The sequence below is a fragment of the Cygnus atratus genome, chromosome 1 (genome assembly GCF_013377495.2).
Source record: "Cygnus atratus isolate AKBS03 ecotype Queensland, Australia chromosome 1, CAtr_DNAZoo_HiC_assembly, whole genome shotgun sequence".
Classification (NCBI taxonomy): Eukaryota; Metazoa; Chordata; class Aves; order Anseriformes; family Anatidae; genus Cygnus; species Cygnus atratus.
Window position 1 is genome coordinate 208,059,746 of NC_066362.1, and position 25,170 is coordinate 208,084,915.

The 25,170-nt window shown below is 71.2% G+C and overlaps 2 protein-coding genes across 2 annotated transcripts; one reads left to right on the forward strand and one right to left on the reverse strand.

Moving 5' to 3' along the window:
* Positions 1-1,200: 1,200 nt before the first annotated feature.
* Positions 1,201-5,296, forward strand: PHOX2A (paired like homeobox 2A). Its single transcript, XM_035571736.1, has 3 exons — positions 1,201-1,420; positions 2,394-2,581; positions 4,850-5,296. The coding sequence occupies exons 1-3, from the start codon at positions 1,201-1,203 to the stop codon at positions 5,294-5,296; spliced, it is 855 nt and encodes a 284-aa protein (XP_035427629.1).
* Positions 5,297-8,324: 3,028 nt separating this feature from the next.
* On the reverse strand, positions 8,325-25,020 carry INPPL1 (inositol polyphosphate phosphatase like 1). Its single transcript, XM_050714171.1, has 29 exons — positions 24,995-25,020; positions 21,398-21,604; positions 16,250-16,313; positions 15,642-15,792; positions 15,443-15,563; positions 15,226-15,363; positions 15,060-15,150; positions 14,712-14,801; positions 14,534-14,632; positions 14,277-14,427; positions 14,024-14,130; positions 13,805-13,907; positions 13,507-13,703; positions 13,066-13,183; positions 12,529-12,625; positions 12,251-12,389; positions 12,069-12,168; positions 11,891-11,979; positions 11,704-11,785; positions 11,512-11,601; positions 11,244-11,357; positions 11,047-11,135; positions 10,850-10,937; positions 10,580-10,735; positions 10,405-10,489; positions 10,093-10,242; positions 9,323-9,992; positions 8,529-8,659; positions 8,325-8,415 (listed from the first exon to the last, which is right to left on the reverse strand). Exons 1-29 carry the CDS (start codon positions 25,018-25,020, stop codon positions 8,325-8,327), a joined length of 3,834 nt encoding a protein of 1,277 aa, XP_050570128.1.
* Between the last annotated feature and the right edge of the window lie 150 nt (positions 25,021-25,170).

Here is a 25,170-nt window from a genome sequence, read left to right on the forward strand (position 1 = left end):
GGCCTCTGCTCGGCCAGTTGGCCTGGGGAGGGTCCAGAAATGCAGCCCCCCCCAGGACAGCCAGGGCTGGAGATGGGCACGAGCCCCATAAGAGCCGTGGGGCACCGGCTTGGCGAGCAGGGAGCCGTCGCCCCATCAGTCTGTCTGTCTGTCTGTCCGCCCCCAGGGTCGCCTCCAGCCTGGGGCTTTTGGGGTGCAGGGGCTGTGCTGGAGGGGAGGGGGGTGTGCACGGGGCTGGGTTCAGCCCCCAGGGCAAGTGGGGGTGACCTGGTGGTGCTGGGCCGGGCACAGGGGGGTGCTGGGGTCCCCTCTGGGGTGTGCGTGTGTGCAACAGGGAGCGGCGTGGGGAGAGACAGAGCTGTGGGATCGTGGAGGGCTGGGGGTGGCCGGGGAGGTGCAGTGGGTTGGGGACGGATGGGGACAGGACTGGGGGGGGGACAGGTGATGGGGACATGGGGATGGGGACTGGGATGGTGGAGACGGCAGGGGCAGGGATGCGGATGGGGGAATGAGGATGGAGGGAATGGGAACGGGGATGGGAACAGGGACAGGGATGGGGCCGGGAATGGGGCCGGGGCCGGGGCTGGGGATGGGGACGCGGTGGTGGGTACAGGGATGGGGACGTGGCGATGGGGACGGAGACAAGGGCAGGGATGGGGACGGAGACGGGGACAGGGACGTGATGATGGGGACGCGGACGGGGGCAGGGATGGGGCCGGGGACGGCGAGGCCGATGGGTCCGCGGACACGAGTGGGGACGAGGCCAGGGACGCTCCCCCGCAGCCGCCCCGACGTGCGCCGCTCCGGGGCCGGGCCGGGGGCTCCGGGAGGGGTCCGGGGGGCCCGGGGGGGGGCGCTCCCGGCCGTCGGGCGCCCGTCGGGGCTCGGGGCCGGGCCGGGCTGGGCGGGCGCCCACGAAGGGTTAAGGGCGGGGGGCGGCGGGGGGAGGCGGCTCCGCCCGCTCCTGCTGCGCCCGCGGTCCCCGGGAGATATTGTCATGCAAAAGCCCCCGACGCCGCCAGCCATTGTCTCCCCGTCGCCGGGCCGGTATATTACGGGGCGCGGCGGCCCGGGGCGGGCGCGGCCGTGCATGGAGCGGCGGCCGGGGGCGGCGGGGCCGGGGCCGGCGGGCAGGCGGCCGAGGTAACCGGGGCGGCCGGGCCGGGGCCGGGGCCGGGCGGCTCCTCCGCTCGCCGCTCCATGTTCGCCATGGACTACTCCTACCTCAACTCGTACGACTCCTGCGTGGCGGCCATGGAGGCGTCCGCCTACGACTTCAGCTCCTGCAGCCAGGCCAACACGTTCCAGTACAGCCCCATGCGGGGCGGCTTCGGGGCCAGCCCGGCCTGCCCCCCCCTCGCCTCCGCCAACTGCGCGCTGGGCGCCCTGCGCGACCACCAGCCCTCGCCCTACTCGGCAGGTAACGGCCGGGCCCCGCCGAGCCGTCGGGGCCGCCGCGCCCCGAGCCCCCCGCGCGCCCCCGCCGCGCCCCCGGGCTGCCCCGAGCGGCGGCGGCCCCGCAGCGGGGCCGGGAGGGGGTCGCCGCCGCCGCGCCCCCCCGCCGAGCCCCGCTTTCGTTGGCGCCGTCGGGGCGCTGCCCGCGGAGGAGCCGCGAACGAAGCGGCCGCGCTGCCGCCGCCCGCACCGGGACCGGCACCGGCACGGGCACGGGCACGGGCATCGGCACCGGCACCGGCACCGGCACCGGCACCGGCCGCGCTCCCCGCCGGCCCCGCTCCCGCCGGCCCGGGCCGCCCGGAGCCCCGCGCCCCGCCGTACGGCGGCGGCGGCAACGAAAGAAGGGGAGCGGGGGGCGCGGGGAGGCAGCGCCCGAGCACCGGGACCGCTCTGCCTGTGCTGGGTCCCTGCCCGGTGCGTCCTGCCCGGTGCGTCCCGGTGCTTCCCGCCCGGTGCCTCCCGCCCGGTGCGTCCTGCCTGGTGCGTCCCGCTCGGTGCAGCCCGGTGCAGCCTGCCCGGTGCAGCCCGGTGCCTCCTGCCCAGTGCTTCTGTGCCCCGTTCCTTCTCCCCGCTGGGTCCCTTCCCGCTGGGTTCCTTCGTGGTGCCTCCTGCCCGGTGCCTCCTGCCCGGTGCCCCCTGCCCGGTGCCCCCTGCCCGGTGCATCCCAGCCCGGTGCACAACTCCCGCTGGGTCCCTTCCCTCCAGGTCCCTGCACGGTGCGTTCCCTCCTGGTGCACCCTGCTCAGACCAGCCTGCCCGCTGCATCCCCTCCCGGTGCATCCCTGCCCGGTGCATCCCTGCCCGGTGCATCCTTCTCATCAGCGGGTCCTGCCCAGTGCACCCAGCCCGGTGCATCCCCTCCTGGTGCGCCCAGCCCGGTGCACCCAGCCCTGCCCGCCGTGCCGCCCCGCTCACGCCCGCCTCTCCCTCCCCAGTGCCGTACAAATTCTTCTCGGACCCGTCGGGCATCAACGAGAAGCGGAAGCAGCGGCGGATCCGGACCACGTTCACCAGCTCGCAGCTGAAGGAGCTGGAGAGGGTCTTTGCCGAGACGCACTACCCCGACATCTACACGCGTGAGGAGCTGGCCCTCAAGATCGACCTCACTGAGGCGCGGGTGCAGGTGAGCCGCGGGGACGGAGCGAGGGAGCTCCTGTTGGAGCCCTGGGGGGCTTGGGGACAGTGCTTGGGACCCTGCTGCTTTGCTCCCCGGTTTAGGGAGGTGTTGGACAAAGGGACCGGGACCCAGGGCCGGTTCCCAGTGCAGGGAACTGCAGCCGAACACGAGCGTGCGCCGTCCCCGGGCCGGTCCCCCTGGCAAAGCTGGGAACGTTTCTCTGATCATGGTGCGGAGCGGTCCCCAAAAACCATCAGTGATGGAGTGCAGGGAGGTGGTCAGGACCTGGTTCCGCAGCCCATTTCCCATCAGCAATTTGTTTATTAGAGCGGGGGGGTCAGACAGCATCAGTCCGTGCGAGGACGAGGGCCATGTTGCAGGCTGTGGCGCCCCGCAGTCAGCGCGAGCCCCTCTGGATGGGGCTGTGGGGCGATGTCCCACAGCAGGAGGGGACCCTCGGTCCCCACCCCGGCTGTCGCAGTGGGAAGACCCCAGCCCCGCGGGTCTCCTGGGTGGAAAGCATCCCTTTTAACAGCTCTGCTGGCAGCTGGGGCGGTTCCTGTCCCGGCCGTGGGCTGCGGCAGGGTCTGGCGCAACCTCAGCTTTCCCCGTGTGAAGGGCAGGGACCCGGGGGGGCACCGGGACTGGGAAGAAGGGGGTGAAGGGTCCTCTAGGACCCCACTCCCCTCTGCCCTGCTGCATCCCCCGCGGTGCCATGGAGCAACCTGGGGCAGGGGCACAGCGCGTTCCCCCCACCCAGCCCAGCCCCAGCTCCCCAGGTCAGCCCCGGCCCCGCAGCAGCGGCACCGCCTGCCAGCGGGACAGACGCTGTGACCAGGGGACAGGGGTCTGCCAGCCCCCAGCTCCATGCAGGGGGACGGTGACATCCCCAGCTAGCCGTGGGGACAGGACCGGACTCGGCTGCGGGGCTGAGCCTGGTGCCGGGAGGGGATCCCTAGAGCAGGGAGTGGAGGAGCAGAAGCGGCGCGGTGCCACTCGGGGCGCAGCGCACCCGGTCCTGGCTCCCAGCGCAGGGATGGAGCCGTCGGGAATTTTCCTCTGCCTGGGTTGGGCAGAGGAAAAAATTTTTTATTTACCCTTTTATTATCTGATCGGTGGCATGTTGGTGGGGGCGAGCATGTGCCGAGGGCTCTGTCCTGGAGCCGTGCAGGCTGCGTGTCCCCAGCAGTGCCACCCTCCCCGGCTGCGTGTGTCCGGGCGTCCCCGCAGGGCGCTGCTGGTGCAGGGCTGCGGCGCCAGCACTGAGTGGGGGAAGCACACAGAGCCCCGGGGCTTTAAAAAAAATTAATCTAAAATTTTATTTAGCTATTTAATTCATTAAATAATCATTTTAAACTTTGAAATATGGCACCCTGGTGCCATCCCGGAGCCAGGAGCGGGGGCGTTGTGGAAAACATTTCGGCTGCGTGTGGGGCTGTGCAGGCAGCGGGGCCGCGAGCGGCAGCAGGGGCGAGACTCCCGCAGAGCTGTTTGCGATGTGGGGTCTCCAGCACGCCCTGAACCTACAGGAACGGTGGCGCTGGGTTTGTCTGGGTGACCCCGCCCCGAGCTGGATGCATGCAGGGGGAGGGCAGCCCCCCCCGCAGCCCCTACTTGGTGCCCCCACAGCCGGGCACGTCACTCGCTGCCCTCGCACACTCTGCTTCCATCGCCTGCCTGCAGCCACCCCCCCCCCCCCCATGTATCTGGGGTCAATGCTGGGCTCCTAGTGGGGGGCGTCCCAGGGTGCACATCCCCAGCGCGGTCCTGGTTTGGGCTCACCAAGTCCCGGGATGGCGCCTGACCTGCTTTCCTTGGTGTGTCCCACCCCATCCTGTCCTGTCCATTCCCTTCCAATCCCCATCCCCATCCCGATCTCCATCTCCATCCCTGTTCTTTCTCATCCCCATCCCATCCCGTCTCCATCCTCATCCCATCTCCATCTCACCCCCATCCCATCTCCATCTCACCCCCATCCCATCCCCATCCCCATCCCCATCCCCATCCCCATTCTTTTCCATCCCCATCCTCATCCCATTTCCATCTATATCTCATCCCCATCAAATCCCATCCCAATCCCCTCTCCATCCCCACCCCACTCCCATCTCTATCTCATCCCCATCCTATCTCCATCCCCATTCTTTCCCATTCCCATCCCATCTCCATCTATATCTCATCCCCGTCCTCTTCTCATCCCATCCCAATCCCCTCTCCATCCCCACCCCCATCTCTATCTCACCCCCATCCCGTCCCCATCCCACCCCCTGCCCCCAGGTCTGGTTCCAGAACCGCCGGGCCAAGTTCCGCAAGCAGGAGCGCGCGGCCAACGCCAAGGGCGCGGGCGGCAGCAGCAGCAGCGCCGGCGCCGCCGCCAGCAAGAAGCCGGAGCCGCGCTCGTCCTCGGAGGACGACGAGTCCAAGGAGTCGAACTGCAGCCCGACGCCCGACAGCACGGCCTCGCTGCCCGCCGGCGGCAGCCTGGGCAGCCCCGGGGGCAGCCTGAGCCCCAGCCCGGGCGCGGGGCAGCCCCTGGGGCCCGGCCACCCCCCGCAGCCCCTGAAGGCGCCCCTGTGGCCGGGCGTCAGCACCAGCAGCGGCGCCGCCAACACGGCCGAGCTGCTGAAAGCGTGGCAGCCGGCCGAAGCCATGCCCGGACCTTTCTCCGGCGTCCTCTCCTCCTTCCACAGGAAGCCCAACGCCCTCAAGACAAACCTCTTCTGATCCGACGGCCGACGCCCGCCCCCCCCCCCCCTCGCCCACCCAGCTTCTGCCCCCTCCCCCAGCCCCCCGGGGACCCTGCGGTGACGCCCCGCAAACTGCTGCTGGCGGGGGACAGGACAGGTCCCCCCCCCCACGTCCCCATCCCTGCACAGCCCCGGCCCCCTGCCCCGGCTCCCCGGGGGCTGCGGGACCCCCGCCCTCACCCGGAGCCCACCGGGATGCTCCGTGCTCGGTGCCTGCCCTGTGGGGGCACGGAGCCGCGGGGGGGGGACACATCCACGCACCCCGTGCCCAGGGTGCCGCCGGCACCGCGGATGCTGCAGGAGCAAGGGGTGAGCGCAGCGGGGTCAGCAGCCCCGGGACAAGCCTTGGGGGGGGGCTGCAGCCGCCCCCAGCCCGGACGAGGTGCCCAAGGCGTGCCCATCGCTCCTGCACGTTTCGGGGGGGCTCCCACCGTGCTACGGATGCTGGTGCCCCCCCATCTCCGCCCCCCCCCCCCCCTTTCTCCCTGCCACGCGTGGGCATCTCGGCATCCTTGGGGCGAGGAAGCACTTTAGGGTTCGGGATTCCAGAGGCCGGGGGGAGCAGCGAAGGGGCTCGGAGCGGCGCTGAACTTCTGGGGGGGCCGCTGGAAGCGCCGCACCCCCAGCTGCGGGAGGCGATGCCGGGGCCGCCCAGCCCATGGACACGGAGCTGCCCCCCTCTGCTTTCTGGGGCTGGGGGCAGAGACCCCCCCCTCGCCCACCCGGGGCGCAGCGGGAATTGGGGAGGGGGCAGAAAGCAGAACTGGGGGCTTCGGCGAGGAGCTGGGAACGCCGCGAACGGGGCCGAGCCACCGGCAGCATCCCCGGTCCCCGTCCCGCTGTGACCGAGGGCTGGCGCCCACCAAGGTGCCCCCCCCCCCCCGGGGCCAGGGCACCCCTCGGGGCCCCCCCAGGCCGGCGTGGGCGTGCGTACGCGTGTGTGTGTGTGTGCGTGTCCGTGTAGCTTCTCCAGCGCGGGCGGGGCGCGTGGCACCGGGTGGCACCGGGATGGGGGGGGTCCCGGCCACCCCCTGCCCTCGCCCCCCTGCGGGCAGCCCCGGTGCCCGTCCCCTCCCGCGGTGGCTCCCCCGGGGACCTCTCCGGCTGCTGGATGAGGTTTTGGGGTTGATTTTGGTTTTTTTCCTTTTTTTTTTTTTTTTTTTAACTGTTCTGTAATTTATTGAACCCATTTGCAAATTATACTAATCCAAATAAAACTTAATTTATTGAAGAAGCCACAGGCTCCCTGCCACTGCAGGGCCGCCCTACACCTCCCCCCCCCCCCCTCCTGGGGGGCCCCAAACCCTTGTGGGGGGGACACTGAGATTTTCCCCATCAAAAGCCCCCAGGCAGCTGCAGGGACCGGGACATGCAGCCCCCCTTCGCCCCCCCCCAGCAGTGGTGGGGAACCAGGAGGACAGAGGTCATGCACCCCCCCCCGGGTGGGGGGCACAGGGCTGGGACCCTTCCAAAAGGGTCAGCAGCAGTGGTGTCCCTGCCCCCCCCCCCTCCTCCCCCAGGATGGGGCACATGGGACCAGGTCCTGGACCCCACTGGGACCAGTACCAAGCAGACTGGGGGATCCTGCACCATACTGGGACCAGTACAAAGGGGCCGTGCTGCACTGGGACCAGTAGCCCAGCACGGGACAACTGGGATGAGGCCCTGGGGGTACAGAGGGGACGAAGGACGGGGGGGTCCCACACCAGGAGGCGAATTGGAGCACACGAGGCCGTTTATTGGGGGGGTACAGGCAGGGGCCACGCGGGGGGGCGGCGGGGGGCAGCTCCTCATCCTCGCCCTTCGCCGCCTCTCCTCCGGGAACCCGGCGGAGCCGGGCGAGTTCCAGGTGGCCATTAAATTAAACATTAAAAAAATAGCTCGTGATTTAAAAAAAAAAAAGGGGGGGGGGAGAAAAGAAAAAAGGGAAAGAAACACAGAGCACGACACGATGGCACGGTTTAGTAGGGTTAGGTTCACACCAAACGCCCCGCTGGCTAACGAACGGGGGGGGCCCGGCGCATCCTTCATCTCGGCTGGAAGGGGGGCAGTAGGGGGGGTGCAGGACCCTGGGGGTGGTTTTGTGCCCCCCCCCCCCGCCCCCCGAACCCTGGCACTTGTGGCTGGCAGAGCCCTGGGGTTCGCCCCGTGCAGGGCAAGGCACGGCCCCGGGTCCCAGCTCGGGGTCCTGGGGGGCTCAGGGGGGCTGAGCCGGGAAGGGCACTTGGTGAGGGGCCGGCTGGCAGCCCCCCCCCACGCTGCCACCACGGAGGGGACAGAGCCGGGAGTACCGAACGGAGCGGGGACACCGCGGAGGCACAGGCGGTGGCAAGGTGGGGATGGGCGAAGGCAGGGGTCCGGCTCTGCGCCGGGGCCCCCGTGGGATGCCCGGGGTGGGGGGGGCCACCCAGGACTGGGGGGGACACCCGGGGGAGCCCCTCCATCCCACGGATGCACACAGTGGGTGGGTGCCCCATCCCCATCCCCATCCCACCCCATGGCATCAGAAGGCACTTGGGTACCAGCCCTGCAGGTGCTGGGCTGTAACAGGACCTCTTCCTCCTCCTCCTCCTCCTCCTCCTCCTCCTCCTCCTCTTCCTCCTCCTCCTCCTCCTCCACTCTGCCTGCAAGGGGCTGTGCCGGGAGCAGGGGCCACCCCTCGCCCATCACCCCAAGGCTCACCCTAGTTCCTCCCCCAACGGCACAACCACCCCCGGATGAGCGCTTGTCCCTTCTCCCAATAAATAAGAAATAACTTAAAACGCTGGGTGGGGGGCCCCAACTTAGGGGCCCCCCCATGAAATTGTCTGACCAGGACCCGCCGCCCCTCGCCCCTGTGCTTTGCCCCTGTCCCCCCCCTCTACCCCCCGGTGTCACCCCAGCACCTGGGGGGGGGGGGGGTGGCACGCTCCCATGGCCAGGGGTGGCTGCTGGTGACAGGGGGACACACGGCACGGCCACGGGGCGCACGGCCACGGGGCGGCCACGGTGGGCACGGCCGGTGGCTACTTCCTGAGCTGCAGGCTCTCCAGGAGGACGCGCTTGTGGCCGGGGTCGAGGACACCAGCCTCCTCCAGGTCCTCCTCCGTGATATCGCTGCCAAATCGGGGCGGGGGACACAGGCGTCAGGCACCCGGCGCCCTGCAGCCCCCCGGTGGGTCCCCCCCTTGCCATGGGGGGGGGGGCTCGGGGCCGGTGCCCGCCCTCACCTGAGGAACTCGAGGTCGTCCCAGCCGTTGTGCACCAGCCCCTCCTCGTACCGCTCCAGCCCGATGGCCCGCAGCCACTCGCCCACGCTGGACTCGCCGGCGCCCGCGCCGCGGCCCGCCTGGCACAGCGCCTGCGACGGCACCCGTGGCACCGGGCGTGCACCCGCGGCACCGGGCGTGCACCCGTGGCACCGGGCGTGCACCCGCGGCACCGGGCGTGCACCCGTGGCACCGGGCGTGCACCCGCGCCAGCGCCAGCAGGGACGGAGTGCCCCGTGCCAGGGTCCCTCACCGGTACCGGTGGGTGGCCGTGCTCCTCGGTCGTGCCCCGAATCCCATCCCCATCCCCGAAACCCCATCCCTGAAACCTCCCATCCCCACGAACCCCCTACCCAAGACCCCATTCCCCAAAGCCCCCACCCCCAAACCCCCGTCCCCCCAAACCCCATCCCCTTCCCTTTCCCACTCCATCCCGGGCAGGGGGGGGTACAGGGACCCCCAGGGCAGGGGTGCTTGGGGAGCCCCAGGGCTGCGGGGCTGAGCCAGGATGGAGCCCCCCCCCCCCCCTCCCCAGCTGTATTTTGTGCCCCCAGCCCCCCAGGCCCCCATCACACCACCCCCAAGCCACCCTCCCTATTGCAGCCCCCCCCCTCCTGACCCCATATCCGCCCTCCAAGCACCCTGGGGACAGGGGCGGAGGGGGGCTGGCAGCAGTCACCAACCCCCCCCCCCCCCCCCCCCAGAAGCAACCGGGGGTCCCCACGCTGTGCCCTCCCCCCCCCCCCAGTACTCACCTCCTCGGCCAGGTCCTCCTCGATGCTCTCCCGGATGCAGTGGGGGGGGAAGGCGAGGGGGCGGCCGTAGTCGGGGTGCAGGCAGCGGGGGGGCAGCTCCAGCCGCCCCTTGCCGAGCAGCTGGGGGGGCCCCCCCCGCGCCGGCACCTCCCGGCCCCTGCCGTAGTCCACCTCGCTCAGCGTCTTGGCCATCTGCAGCACGGAGCACGAGCGGTCGTCCCGCACCCCCCCCGGCACCGCGGCCCCCCCGGGCGCCTCCAGCCCAAATCCGGCCCCGGTGGGCAGGGGGGGCCGGGGGTGCAGCTTGGGCGGGGGGGGCTCGGAGGATGCAGCCCCCAGCAGCTCCTTGGCGCTGGCGTAGAAGGGGTTCTCGGCCACCTCCAGCTCCCGGGGCAGCGGTGGGGGGGGGAAATCGGGGGGGGGCAGAGCCACGGGGCCGGGGTCCTCGTCTGAGGAGCTCTCCTCGCCGCGGCACGGCGGGGGGGGCCCAGCCGAGGGGTGCCGGCGGCGCTCGGGGGCCGCCGCCTTGCCCTTGGGGACGGGGGGCTTGCCGGGGGTCTCGGGCGCCAGCAGCTGGTGGGGGACCCCCTCCAGCACGTAGTACGCGGGGTTGTTGAAGCTGTTCTTCAGCGGCCCCCCCGACGGCTCCGCTGCTGGCTCCGGCTTGGACCTGTGGGTACAGGGGTGAGTGGGGGGGGGCGTGGGGGGCTGCAGCGTGCCCCCCTAACCCCAACCCTAACCCTACCCCTACCCGAAGTGCCCGTGCTCACCGGCTCGGCGCAGCCTCGTCCCGGGAGGTGCCGCGGTGCGGGGCGGGGGGGCGGGCGGCCAGCGGGGCGCTGCCCTTCTCGGGCTCCTCGGGGGGCTTTGCCGGGGGGGCTGCGGGCGGCTCTGCCCCCGCGGGTTTCCTCCCCGCAGACCTGGGGGGCGAGAGGCGTTGGGGCATCGTGCACCATCCCGCAGGGATGCTCTGAGCATCGCCTGGCCCTGCCTGCGTGGCCACGGCGGGGGAGATGCTCGCCCCCCGCCCCCCCCCAGACCCCTCCAGGCCCCCCCAGGGTGGTCTCCAAGCCCCCCCTTACTTGGCGTAATCCTGGGTGGCTCTGGCGCCCAGCGGCGCCTTCCCCTTGCCGGCGGCCGTCTCGTCCTTGTCAATGCTGATCCACTCTGCCAGGGGACGGGGATTTGGGGGGGGGGGGAGGCTCAGTGGGGGCCATCCCCTGCCCCCCACCCCCCCCACACACCCCCCATGCTCACCGTAGAGCCGCTCGCGGGTGCCCATGCGCTCGGCGGGCACGCGCACCTTCATGGAGCCGCGGATGTTGCCCGTCTCCTCGCCGCGGTGCGCCAGGTAGGTGAGGAACTGCTGCGCCGTGCTGCCGATCATGGACTTGAGCGCGATCACGCACTCGCCTGGAGGGGGGGGGTGGGGTGGCAGTTGGGGGGGGGGGGGGGGGGGCTGTCAGGACGGGGGTGTCACGTCCCCGAGGGGCGCAGCACGCCGTCAGCTCCCCAGGGTCCACGCACCGTAGGACTCGTAGCCATCGAGGGACTTGACGGTGAGCAGCAGGTGCTGGTCCTGCAGGTACTCGATCTCGGAGAGGATGGGCTTCAGCTGCGGGCGAGGGGATGGGGGGGCTGGTGGGGGGCACGGAGGGGACCCCCGCGAGCCCCCTCCCCCCTCCCCCCCCCCCCCGGCCCCGTGCCCCAGGGGGGCCCCTCACCGTGGGCAGCTGCCGGGACGACCACTGCACCTTGAGGAAGTTGATGTTGTCGCTGCTCTGGCTGTCGTTCTCGAAGCTCTTCTTGAACTCTGCAAAAGGGGGGGGGGGGGGGGGGGTGGCACGGTTCCAGCAGGTCCCCAGGGACCCCCAACCCTGGGACACCCCCCCCCCCCCCCCGGCACAGCGCCGGCGCTCACCTTCCAGGCAGGTGGAGTAAAACTCGATGAAGAACTTGGTGCGGCTGGCCGTCTTCACGATGGCCTCGATGCTCTCGAACTCGATGTACGCCTGGTCCGAGGACTTGGAGAGCCCTGCGGGGAGAGGGGAGCCGTGGGGACCCCCGGGGCCGGGCCGGGGGCGTCCCCTTGTCCCTGCAGGGGTTGGGGACAGGCCACCCGCAGGCACCCGGGGCACGGAACGGGGGCACCCCACGGGGCGGGGGGCAGGGTGTAGGGGCGCCCGCACCTTTCTTGGAGACGAACTGGGACGTCACCCCCACCTCGAAGGAGCCGAAAACGGGCGAGTGGTCGCTGGTCATGATGTCGTCTGTGCACCCTGCGGCACGAGGGGACAGCTCGGGTGGCCTGTCCCCAGTGGGGTGGCCTGTCCCCAAGGGGGGTGGCCGGTCCCCAGCGCCTGTCCCCTGCCCTCCCTCACCGTAGGCGTTGCAGTTGACGTGGGTCTCGGGGTAGGACTTCCAGAGGATGCGGTCGCACCAGGACGGGACGTTGGTGCGGACCTGGATGGGCACCGGATGGGTTTTTTTTTGGGGGGGGGGGGGGGGTAAGGGGGGTGGGTTAGGCAGAACCCGCCCCGAGGGCCCCCACCCTCCCCCAGCACCTACCCCCGTGGGCTTCTGCTTGTGCCACACGTAGGTGTCCCGCGAGCCGCGCTCGTAGCGGTACGTGGGGGGGAAGGTGATCTCCTCCTCGCCTGCCATAGGGGAAGGGGGGTCAGGGGGGGCCTGGAGCCGCCCCCTCCAGCACTCAGTGACCCCCCCCCCCCCGGCCCCACACCCTCACCGAATCGCAGGAAGACCTTGTGCTTCTCCTTCTCCAGGTTGAGCTGATCCACCTTGAGCAGCGGCTCGAACTCCTTGCGGCTGATGTAGTTGAGGATCTCCTGCGGGGCAGGGCAGGGGGGCTGGCACGGGGGGGCACGCGGGCAGCCCCCGGCCCAGCGGGCACCCCGCGCCCCCCGGCACCTGGATGTCCATGTCCAGGCGGTAGTTGAGGTCCCCGAACCAGAAGAGGTGGGTGAAGCGCAGGGAGATGTCGAAGGAGCTCAGCTGCTTGTCCCCCAGCGAGAGCAGCCGCAGGATGTCCAGGTAGTTCTGGTTCCTCCTGCCGGGGAGCGGGCACCGCAGAGACATCACAAGTGTGCAAGAGCCTGCACGCCCCCCCAGGGACCACTGCAACCCCCCCCCCCAGCCACGTGCCGGTCCCTCTCTGCTCTGTCCCCACGCGGGGACACCTCACTCGCCTCGCCGTCTTCTCGTTGCCCGAGGTGAGGTGGCAGTTGACGAAGCCGAAGGAGGTGCCGTTGAACATGAAGGAGACGCCCACGGCGCCCTTGTTGCCTGCGGGGACAGGAGGACGGGGGCAGGATCAGGCCGGGGCAGGGCGCTGGGGCTGCCTGTGGTGGCGGGGAGGTGCCCCCGGGCTCTGGCGATGGCGCAGACCCCCCTGAGATGGTCTGCACAGGCTGCACTGCACCGAGAGCGCGTGCCCAAAGCCCTCCTTGTGCAACGCACACGTGCCCAGAGCCCTCCCTGTGCAACACACGTGTGCCCAGAGCGCTCCCCAGGTGAGGTACACGCACCTGGGCTCCACCTTGTGCAACGCACGCACACCAAAACCCTGCCTCATGCAACACACGTGAGCCCAGAGCCCTCCCTGTGCAACCACGCTCCCCTGGAGCCCCCCCCATGCAAGGCACACGTGCCCCGAGCAGCAACGCACACGTGCGCCGTGCAACACACACGTGCACGCACACCCAGGCGCACGCCCCGCCACCTACCCAGCGTGTTGGCGATCCCCGTCTTGACGCTGGAGGTGCTGACGTGGCTGATGCGGTTCTCGTGCTCCGGCTTCACCAGCACCACGACTTTGATGTTCCACAGGGACTGCATGGCCACCTGGGGGCCGCGGGCCGTGAGACCCCGCGGAGAGGGGCCCCGTCCCCGAGCCGTGACCGCAGCGTGCGCCGGGCACCAACACAACCACCCCCGGCAGCACCCGTGCAAGGGGTGCACACGCTGCCAGCAGCTCCCTCCACCGCCTCCTGCACCCAAAGGCGGGCTCCTGCCACGCGGCAGACGAGCGGCGGCAGCGGATGGCCGCAGCACCGGGGACCACGACAGCTCCGAGCGCCCCAGCACCGCGCACGCCCACCCCGAAGCACCCGGCGCCGGCAGAGCCAGGATATCCCCAGCTCCCCGGAGGGGCCCGGGGCTCCTACCGGGCGGTACTCGATCTCCGTGAAGTCCTTGAGCACGGCGCGGAGGAAATCCACCCACTCCTTGTCCCCCATGGAGTTCTCCTGCGTGCCGAAGACGTAGATGTCGTGGGGGATGCTGACCGTCACCTCGTCCAGCGTCTTGCCCAGCCCCTTGGAGGTGAACCAGGAGGTGATGCTCTTGGGCGGGGGAACGCTGCCTGCGGGGCGGCACAGTCAGGGGGGGGGGCTGCCGGGGCCGGGGGGTGCCCACGCTCAGCCCTTGCAGCCCCCCCAGCACGGGAGCCGTGGCCCCGCTCACCCATGTTCCAGGTGCCGATGAAGATGGAGATCATGTCGGGCTCGTCCTGGTGCGAGTGCTTGTTCTTCATCAGCTGCAGCAGCTGGCAGAAAGCCTCCCGCTTCTGGGGGGGCGGGCGGTGAGCCCCCCTGCACCCCACGCTGCGGCGAGCAGCCCCCAGCCCCGCAGAGACCAGTGATGCCCTCCCCCCCGCGCCCACCCCCTTTGAATACCACGCACCCGGGCGCTGACGAAGATGAAGTCCTTGCGCTGCGTCTTGTCCTTCTCCTTCTCGAAGACGATGCCCAGCTTGTTCTGCACCCGCTGCGACTTGATCAGCTGCCGGACTGGGGGGCCAGAGGGGAATCAGAGAGGTGCCGAGCTCCTGGGGGGGGGGCTCAGACCACTGTGGGGTGCCGAGGACCCCCCCACCACCACCACGCAGCGCCGCCCAGGAGAGCTGGGTGCAGCCGTGCCCGCGGGCCCCGCTCACTCTTGTCGTGGGTGAAGGTGTTCCAGTCCTCCTGCGAGTCCTTCTGCTTCTTCAGCACCACCAGCTTGCCGCCCTCCACGTCCACGCTCAGCGTGTACTTCTGCGACTTGCCGATCTTGGTCAGGTCCCCCAGGGTGACGTCCAGCTTCACCTGCGGGCGGGCACGGGGCGCTGCGGCTGCCAGCCCGGGGAGGGGGCCGGGGACATCCCCCTGGGGCCGGGGTCATCCCCCCGGGTACCACGCTCCCGGGACGCACCTCGAAGGTCTGCACGGGGATGCTCTTGGCTTTGCGGGAGAGGGGCTGCGCCGGGGGAGCCGGGGTGGCCGAGCTCATCTCCTGCAGAACTTTGAGCGCCTGGGGGAGAGCCGAGCGTGGCCGTCAGCTCCCAGCCCCTGCCCGGCCCCGCGGCACGGCCGCCCGCCCCGGCGCTCACCTTCTTCTCGATGCTGGAGAGGAAATCCTTCAGTACGGACAGCTTCAGCACCAGGCTCTCCAGCTCCTGCTCCCCGCTCTGCGTCGCCGTCTGGAAGCCCCGGGGCGTCACGGCCCCGAGTGGGGCAGGATGGGGCCCCCCAGCCCCGCTCCCAGACCCCGGCGCCCACCACCCCAGCCCCCTGGGATGGGCAGGACGGGGAGGGCATCTCCCTGCCACCCAAGTGGTGCCACCCAAGTGCGCGGCGCTGTGGGCACCATGGGCACCTCAGCCCGCCCCAGGGGAGCCTGGAGAGCCACCACGGCCAGGGGACGTCACCGCCGCATCCCCGTGCCCTCGCCCCCTCACCTGCTGGAGGATTTTGGAGACCATGGGGGAGCTCTGCTGGTCGAACACCTTGGAGAGGATCTCCAGCCCCGCCAGCACCTTGTCCACCTCGCTGCAGGGAGAGGGCGGGTGTCAGCGGGCGGCACAACGTCCGTCCGTCCGTCCGTCCCCAGAACACGGCGCTCACCTGTGCAGCCGCTTGCAGGAGGTGACGAGGGTCTTGTTGAGGTGGGGCAGGCTGCTGGCCCCCGCCTTGACGGCCTCCAGGTCCAGCGTGTAGCTGCCCTTCAGGTACTCGTGGGAGATGCTGGTGAGGCCGTTGGTGCTGCGGAAGGAGCCGGGTGAGGGATGGGATGGGGACGGGCACGGTGATGCCGTGGGGATGCGGGGACACGGCTCCTCACCTCTCCGCCGCCGCCTCGGGCACCACCGGCCCCGGGCTGCCGGGGCTGAGCCCCACGGAGGAACTCGAGAAGCTGCTGGAGCCGGAGCGCGGGGGCAGCGGGGGCTTCTCGTCCTCGCCATCTGCAAGGGAGCGGGGTGGGCGTCACGGCACCAGCGGGCACAGGGACCCCCGGCGGGGAGAGGGGACGCCCTGCGTACCCGAGTAGTCCCTGTCCTCTGCGCTCTCCTTCTCCTTCTCCCTCTCGACGGGGAAGAGCAGGGTGCAGACCAGCCCCTGGTTGGGCTGCAGGTACAGGGCGATCAGCTCGCTCAGCGTCTTGAATCGCCTCACCTGCACGCCCTGCGACGTCTGCGGGGACACGGCCGCCGTCACCGCCCGCTTTCGGGGTGCCCGGGGCACGCGGCGAGGCGGGGACGGGGACGCTGGCCGGGCCGGCTGGCACAGCACGGGGAGCACGCAGCCGGCGCCCGGCCGGCAGCCATCCCGCTGCCTCCTCCCTGCCGGGGGCGGCTCTTTCCTGTCTGCCCGCACGGCACAAAGGGGCTTCTGTTGCTCTAAAAATACGCGGCGGCGCGGGCCGGCCAAGAGCAGCACCGCGGAGGCGCCCGGCTGCGCCGCGGGGCCGCACGCTCGTGGCACAGGGACGAGCCCTGCACCCACCCCGCGGGGCAGGGAGCCTCCAGCCACGAAGAGCTGGAGCACACCGGGGTCCCCGCTCCGCCGAGCGCCCCCAGACCCCTTGGCGATGGCCAGCCCCCCCGGTGGGGTGTCCCCGCGTGTCCCCCGGGGTGGCCGCGCCGCCCACCTGCACGGCCAGGAAGTCCTCCTCGTCGGGCAGGATGCGGTACGTGTGGACGTGCTTCTGGAACCTGCGGGCGGCCGAGGAGCAGGCGTCAGGCAGGGGACACCCGCGGGAGCCGGCTGCTTGCGGGGTCCCCAAAGCCGGGGGGAGCAGGAGACCCCATCCTGCGGGCACCCCGTGCCATCACCAGCACCCAGAGGGAGCCCCACGTACAAAGCTGGATGCACTCGCTCAGCTCCAGCACCACCACTGCCTCATGCAATGAGCTGCCCGGCCTCAGCCCGGCTCACGGGGGGGCTCCTGCCCTCCCCCAGAGCTCGCTCCAAGGGGGCACGTGCGCCTGGCCCTCCCCTCGTCCCCCTGGGCAATGCCCCACACCACGCAGCGCGGCCACGCGCGTCCCGAAGCGGGCAGGGAGCCGCTGGCAGCGGGCGGCCAGGAAGCAATCTGTTTTCCCCTGGAAGCGCGCAGGAACCGGGGACGCGATCCCGGGGCCGGGGGTGACGGGCGGCGATGAGAGACGGGGTGCCGGTGCCGCGGGGAGCGGGACCCCGCGGCCGCCATCCCCTGCCCGCGGGTGCTGCCCACCCGGGACGCTCGGCTGCGGTGCTGCAGGGGGTGACCCCCCCCCCCCCCCCCCAGGGCACGCAGACCCCAGCTCCGCGTGGCCCCCCGAGGTGGCCGTCACGGTCGCTCCGTGCCACGGGGCCATCGGGGCGGACGCCACCGCCTCGCCCCACGCTCCCGGAAGGAAATCTAAAAATACGGCTGGCACCGAAATGCGGCACCAAAATAAACCCTGCGGGGACGGGGAGGGACGGGCCGGCCGAGACCCACGGTGGGACAAGGGGGGGGTGACCCACGTGCCAGGACCCCGGCACGGCCAGGACTCCCCCGGGGCTGCCGTTCGTGGCCGTCCCCAGGTGCCGGTGGCCGGGACGGTGGCTCCCGGGCTGGCCCCCGGCCACGGGACGCGCAGAGGTCACCGCGCGGCTGTCACCGCGCCAGGGCCACCTGTCAGTGGGACACAGCTCGGCCACGGGGCTGGGGGGGGGGGGGCACCGGGGCAGGATCTGTCCCCGCGGCACTGTCCCCGTGCCACCCGGGTGCACGGGGAGGACGAGGCGTCCCGGGGGCAGAGTTAGGGGTATTTGGGGCCGCAGGGCAGCGGGGTGCCCCCGAGGCGCCCCCCATCCCCCTTGATGCCCCTCCAGTGCCACAGCACGGTGCAAGCACCCCCACATAGTAAAAGGACCCCCCCATTCCTGCCCCATGCCATGGGCACAACCTGGCTGTTCCCCCCCCCCCCCCTCAACACAAGGCCCTCCCGGGGGTTATTCCACCTCCGGAGGCAGGAACGGTGCCAAGGTGTCGCAGTGCTGGGGGGGGCCGCAGGAGCCAATGGTCCCAAACCAGCCCCCCCACACCTCTATCCCCCCCCCCCTACGCACTGACACGGCCATGGGGAGCCCTGGCTGGGACACGGGGAACCCCCCCAGATTGGGGGTGGGGGGGGGTCTGAATGGGAAACCCTGCTGGGAGGGCAAAGGGGGGGGGCATATGGGGAGCCCCAGCTGAGGGATCCTGGGTGGCTACAAGGGGGGGACCCCAGCTGCGGGGGGGGGGGGGGCACATGGGTGGGAGGCACACGGGGAACCCCAAGCTGGGGTCAGGGGGCTCCATGCAGGAAATCCCGGGGGGGGGGGGCACACAGAGAGCCCCAGCTGGGGGGTCACAAGGGGTCTCCGTGGGGAGCCCCAAGCTCAGGGTCTCCACACCAGGAACCCCAGCGGGGGGCGGGGGGCACAGGGAGGTGTAGGGCAGCCCCCTCACAGGGGTCGGCACGGGAGGGTCCCGGGGGGGGGGGCCGCAGGGCAGGCCCCGTCCCCGGCGGCTCAGCCCCGCTCGTACAGCTCGTGGCTATTTTTGTGACTAATCCTGGCGGCCGGGGAGCCGCACAAAGGGCCTTTATGTGGGCGCACGGCTGGACGCTGGGCCCCCCCGACACCCTGCTGCAGCCCCCAGCCCCACTGTGCCCCAACCCCCCCGAGCCGCGCTCACCCCTTCGCAGCCCCCAGCACCCAAGGGGGAGGTCGCACCCCCGGGGGGGTCCCCGCTCCGAGGGTCCCCGGTGCATTATTCGCCATTAATCACCGGAGACGGGGCTCCAGCCTGGCCCCACCGCCCCGGGGGACCCCCCCACGGGGACCCCGAGTGCCACCGCTTGTCCCGCCAGCACCCGGGGACCGTCCCCAGCACCGGCACCGCCAGCTCCCGCGGCACCCGGCACGGGCAGGGCCGCGGCGGCCGGTGCCGGCGGGAGGGTTAAAGGAAGCCGGCGCTGCCGGGATCCCGGCGCAGTTCCCTTTCCTCCTCCTGCCCCCGCAGCTATTTTTAGGCCCCCAGCCGCTCTCCCCGCGCCGATCCGGCCGGCTGGGGCCGAGCAGCCGGGAGGGGGGGGGCCCAGAGCCCCCCCTGGGGCTGGGGGCTCGGACTGGGGGAGCCTGGCCCACGCGGGGGCCGCAGCCGGGATGGAGGAGCGTGGGGATGGGGGGGGGTGTCCGTGGGCAGGGGGCTGGCAGCACGGCGAGGACAGAAGGCACAAAACGGCTTCAGCCTGAGCGTGGCCAGGCCAGGGCATGGGGGGGGGGGGGGGGGGGGGGGGCCGGGGGACACCGCCAGCCCTGGGGGGACACCGCAGCCCCACCGAAGGCAGGGCAAGGGGCCAGAACGAGCCCCCGGTTCCCCCGCACCAGGAGCCCGGGAAGTGGGGGCAGCGAGGCCTGTCCCACCGGGACGCAGCACCCCGCGTGCCACCCGGCTTCGTGGTGGCCACGTGGCCAGGAGCCGAACTCGCAGGAGCCCACGGCCGGGCAGGCCCCGGGGAGGGGACGCGTGCCGGGGCCGCGGCACTGCGAGGTGCGCCCCCGGCACCCGGCACGGCCCCGGGGCAGGGCTGGCAGCGGCCTCGTGCCGGCCCCGCTGGTTCTCCCTCGTCTGCCCTAATGAGCGAGCGGCGGCCGTCGCCCACAGGCTCCTTTCAAGGTGCCCTCGCCGCCACGCGGCGCCGCCTGCCCCAAAACCACATCAAGGTGCCCGGCCCCGAGCACCCCGGCGCGTGCGGAGCCGCCCCGCGCGGCCGTGCCGCCAGAGCCCCGGGCTGTGCCGAGGGTTTGGGGACGGCCTGGCCCGGTTCCACCACACGGGGACCCCCGGGCTGCTGCCCCGAGGCCACCGGGCAGGGTGGTGGCACCACGGGGACGTGCCATGGCCACCAAAGGGACCCCCGGTCACGGCGCTTGCCCGGGGCCACCGAGCTCTGTGCGCCCGTCGCGGGTGGCGCAACGTCCCCGCAGGCCGGGGAAGGGGACGATGCCGCAGGGCCCCCACGCTGGCGTCCCTGCACCCTGGTGGCCCCCTGGGGTGACACGGGGCGGCCGGCCTGGCGGACCCCGTGGCACTGCCCCAAGCCGGGTAGGCCTGTCCCAGCTGTCCCCATGCGTGGCCCTGCCTCAGTTTCCCCACGCTGCAGGTCGGCTGCCCCCCACCCCAGGCGGGAAGGGGCTGGGGGAGACTCCCCCCCCCCCCCCCAGACCCCAAAGGGACCCCAGGGTGCTGGGTTTGGAAACAGTCCCGGTGCCCATCTGATCCCAACCAGGGGTGTCCGGGGGGCGCAGCCACCCCAAAAGGCATAGAGAGACCCAGATGGGAGGGGGCAAAAGGGGGGGGACAAGGGGTGCAGGGAAGCAGCCCCCCCCCCTCACTGCCCAGGCTGGGACCTGCTCTGCCACCCACCCGCAAAGCCGGGGACCCCAAGACCCACGGCCACGGCCCGTCCCCATCCCCAGGACCCCCAGCAGCCCCCTGGGACCCCCCCAGTCCCCGCTGCAGGCGCCTCCCCCCCCAGTGCCAGTGCCCCCCCCCCGCTCTGCCGGACCCCAACCACAGCAGTGGGTGCCAGGCCCCCCCATGCCCATCACCCCCAGCCCCAAACGGTGCCCGTTCCCCCCCTCCCCGGTGCCCGGTCCCCCCACAACACCAGCAGCCCCCACACCTAGTGCCCCCCCATGCCCGCTGTCCTACTGGGTGCCAGTGACCCCCCCAGCACCCCCTTGCTGCACCCCCAGCGCCATTTCCTGCCCCCGTGCCCGGTGCCCCACCAGGTACCGATGACCCCCCCGGTACTCGGTGCCCCCCCAGTAATCCCTGGTGCCGTTCCCCCCCCCCCAGTGCCCACTAACCCACTGGGTTGGTGACCTGCCCAGTGCCCCCCGGTACCATTTCCCCGCTCGTGGCCTGTGGCCCCCTCAGTGCCCACTGCCCCACTGGTGCCCGGTGCCCCCCCGGTGCCATCTTCCCCCCCGTACCCCCAGGTGCCAGTAACCCACCTGTGTGCCCCCCCCAGATTCTCAGTGAGTCCCCGGGTGCCAGTAACCCCCCCCCTGTTCCCAGTGACCCCCCAGCATGCCACGGTGCCATTACCCCCCTCTGGGGCCGATCACCTCCCCGGGTCCCGATCACCCCCCCCGGGTCCTGGTCTTGGTCCCAGTCCCATTCTCCCCCCTGGGTCCCGTTTCCCCCCCCAGGTCCCGTTCTCCCCCCAGTGCCTGTTCAACCCCCCCCGGTCCCGTTTGCCCCCCCGGTGCCCGATCACTCTCCCAGGTCTGGATCCTGGTCCCGGTGCCGTTTACCCCCCCCCGGGTCTCATTACCCCCCTAGGTCCCGTTGCCCCCTAGGTCCCGGTCTTCCCCCGTGCCCGGTTCACCCCAGTGCCTCCGTTCACCCCCCAGTGCCCGTCACCCCCCCGGGTCCCGTTCCAACCCCGGGTCCCATCGCCCCCCCGTGCCTCCTTTCCTCCGGTGCCCCATTTCCCCCCCCATGCCCCGTTCCCCCCGGTGCCCCCCAGGTCTTGTTCCCCCCCCGGTGCCCCTCGCTCCCCCCGTGCCCCGTTCCCCCCGTTTCCCCCTCGGTGCCCTGTTCCCCCCGGTGCCTCCCGTGCCCCCCCCGTGCCCCGTTCCCCCCGGTCCCCCCCCCCCGGCTCCCGGCTCCCGTTCCACCCCCGGTGCCCGTTCCCCCGCCGTGTCCCATCTCCCCCCCGGTGTCCCCCGACTCCCGGTCCCCCCCCGGTGCCCGGTCCCCCCCCGCACTCACAGCACACACAGCGCGTACGCCCCCGCCACGCTCTCGCTGGCTGGTCCCCGGTCCCGCACCAGGAAGCTGCCGTCGCGCCCGGCCCGGGCCAGCAGCTTCCTCGGCGGCGGCCCGGCCTCGAGGTCCCGGTGGTACCAGGGCGGGCGCCGGCCCCCCCGGGGCCCCCGCACACCGCCATGCTTCCGCCGGGGCCCGCGGGACTCCGCGCTGGGGACGGGCCGGGGGCGGGGGGGGACGGGGGTCGGGACGAACGGCGGCGGGGAGGCGGGGGCAGCGGGGGGGCGGGGAGGACCGGGAGGGTCGGGTGCACCGGGAGGGGCGGGCGGGGGGCACCGACGGGTCGGGGAGCGGCGGTGGCGGGGCGGGGGGAGGCTGGCTGTGGGGGGGGGAGACGGGGGAGGGAGGGAGGGGGACCCGAGGGCGGGGTACGCCACCGGGGGGGGGCGGAGGGAGAACGCGGGAGGGACAAAGGGCGCGCGCGGCCTGCGGCTCGGGGCGGCTTGGCACGGGCCGGCCACGGGGCAGAGCGTGCAGCGGGGTTCGGCCACGGTTTCGGCACGGTTCCGAGAGCGATTCAGAACAGTTTAAGCACGGTTTTTCTGCATGGTTCGGCACGGTTTCAGAAAGATTCAGAACTGTTTTAGCTACGTTTCAGAAGAATTTAGCGCAGTTTCAGCATGGTTCGTGCACGGTTCGCACAGGTTCAGCCGGTTTCAGCACCGTCATGCACGGTTCAGAACGATTTCCAGAACAGTTGCACGGTCGGCACGGTTCCGCGGCGGTTCAGACCGCCTCATAGCTTGTTTAGCATGGTCCAGCACAGTGTCAGCACTGTTCAGGCACGGTTTCAGAACAATTCAGAACACTTTAGCACGGTCCAGCCGTGGTTTCGGCACGGTTCAGGACAGTTTGGCACAGTTTAACGTGGTTCGGCACGGTTCAGCACTGGTCAGGCGACGGTCAGACTGTTTAGCACAGTTTTGGCACGGTTCGGCAGCAGTTCAGCACGGTTAAGAACGATTCAGAACAGTTTTTTAGGCATGGTTCAGGGAACAGTTTTGGCGGCGCTTTGGCATGGTTTTGGGGCGCACGGTTCAGAACTGTTTGGCACCGTTCGGACACAGTTCGGCGTGGGTTCACCTCGCAGTTCAGCCACCGCTCAGCTCAAGCCACGGTCCCGGCACGGCACAGCACCCGTGCAGGATGGCTCGGCACAGTTCGGCACAGTTCAGCGTGGTTCAGAAACGGTTTAGGTTTTAGCACGGTTCGGCACGGTTTCAGAACTGTTTTGGCAACAGTTCGGCAACGGTTCCACGCACGGTTTTCACCACGGTTCAGCACCGCTCAGCACGGCACGGTCCGGCACGGCACAGCACCGAGGCAGGATGGCTCGGCACGGCTTCAGCACAGCGCAGCCTGGCACGGTTTCAGCACAGCACGGCTCGGCCCTTGCCCACCCCGTGGGGCTGTGGGGCCCCCGCGTGCTGCTGCCACCAAGCCTCGTGGGGGGGCTGGATCGGCCCACCACGCAACCACCCCCCCGGCATGGGGGGGGGAGCGCCCCGTGTGGCCCTCCTGGCCAAAGCAGGGGGGCCCCAGGAAACATCCACCGGGTCGGAAGTCACTGATGGACATGGGTGACACTGGGAGCGGTCCTCCGGGATGTGGGGGGAACATGGGGAGTCACTGGGGATGTGGGTGACATGGGACATGGGGTGGCACATGGGGACGGTGGGGATGACCACTGGGGGACATGGTGGTGACACTGGGGACATGGTGAGTGACATGGGGACATGGTGAGTGACACTGGGACATGGAGTACAGTGGGACATGGGGACATGGGGTGTGACACTGGGGAACAAGTGGTGTGACACTGAGGGACGTAGGGAGTTTGACATGGGGGGACATGGGGGTGACCATTGGGACGTGGGGTTTGACATGGGGGTGACGTGGGGGGGGCGGGGGGGAGTGACATGGGGACATGGGAGTGACATTGGGGATGGGTGGTGTGACACTGGGGACGGGGGGGTATGTGGGGGGGACTGGGAGCATTGGGAGTGAAACTGGGGGGATGTGGGGGAGTGGTCATTGGGGACATGGGTGTGACATTTGGAGGGCGTGGGGAGTGACGTGGGGGGAACGTGGGGAATGACACTACTGGGACGTTGGGGGTGACATGGGGACATGGGGGTGACCGTGGGGACAGCGTGTGCAGTGAGGGACATAGCGAGTGACATGGGGGGCACATGGGGTGTGACATTGGGGATGGGGGGGTGACACTGGGGTATGGGCAATGACCGTGGGGACCCTGGTGTGTGACAGGGGGGGTGACACTGGGGACCATTGGGGAGTGACACTGGGGACATGTGGGTGACCTATTGTGTCATGGGGGGGACATGGGTGAGTGAAACCATTGGGGACGTGGGGTGACACTGGGGGACATGGGGGTGGCATGGGGACTTGGGGGGGACATGGGGATGTGGGGTGTGACCATTGGGGACATGTGGGTGTGACACATGGGACGTGTGGGTGGCATGGGGACATGGGGGGTGACCCTGGGACGTGTGGGTGTGAACGTTGGGGACGCTGTTGGCACCCCGAGCCCACGGGGTGCACGCGGGGAGAGCGAGCGCCTTGTGCCCCCCATGCCCCCCCACCCCCCGCCCTGGCCAGCCCCATGGGGCCGGCAGAGCCAGCTACCGGGCCCCAGTGACCCCACAGCTTCCTGAATAAACGGGGGGGGGGAGGGAGACGGACGACACCCCCACAACCCCCCCCCCCCCCCCCCCCCGCAGACAGACATCACCCCCCTCCCCGTCCCGCACAAACCCCGACAAAACCCGCACCGGGCGCAGCGTTTTTATTACCACTCCCACCCCCCCCCCCTGCCCGGTTTTTTTGGGGGGGTGTGGGGAGGGGGGAGAACGGGGGACAACTCCCCCCCCCCCCCCCGCCCCCCACCCCAGCAGGCTTCGGGACATCCCGCAGCGGCGGCGCCCGGCGCCCGTTTGCTGGTCACAAGCCAGGCCGAGGGGGGGGCGGCCAGCAGGCCGAGGGGCTCCAGCAGCAGCGGCCAGCGGGGGCGGGGGGCGCGGGGCGGGGGGGCGCGGGTGCGGCGTAAGAAGCGCCGCCACCTCGGCGTTGGGGTTGCCGCTGCGCGGGGTCCGAACCACATCTGGATCATCGGAGCGGAGCGGGGGGGCCGCTGCAGCAGGCCGCTCGGCGGTGTAACTTGTAGGAGGTGGACCAGACCCTCTAGCCCAGGTCGGCGCGGCCGCCGTGGGAAGACGTACTTGAACTTCTGCACATGGCGCCCCGGGGGCAACTGGTTGTGTGCGCCTGTGGGGGGGGGGCGGGGGGTGTTTACGAGAGGGGTTCGTGGGGGGGGATTTGGGGTCGGTGGGGGGTGCACGCGGCGGAGAGGGCAGCGCTTGCCGGGGGTGCTGCTTGGGAGCGCCGCCTGGGGATGGTGTGGGGGGGGGGGGGACCAGGGCTGCCACCGCCCCCCCCTCTTGCTCCCACCCCCCCCCCGCGCCAAGCCCCCACAGGGAGCCCCGGCCCCACCAAGGGACCTCCAGCCAATATGGGACCCCCAACCTCAATGGGGACCCCGAAACCTCCATTGGGCCCCCCCAGCCCAGCGGGGACCCTCAGCCCCACATGGGATGCCCAATCCCCATGGGGGACCCCCAGCTCCAAGGGGAACCCCAACCCCACAGGGGACCACCCTCAGCAGCCCCCCACAGGGAAACCCCCGGCCATATGGGGACCCC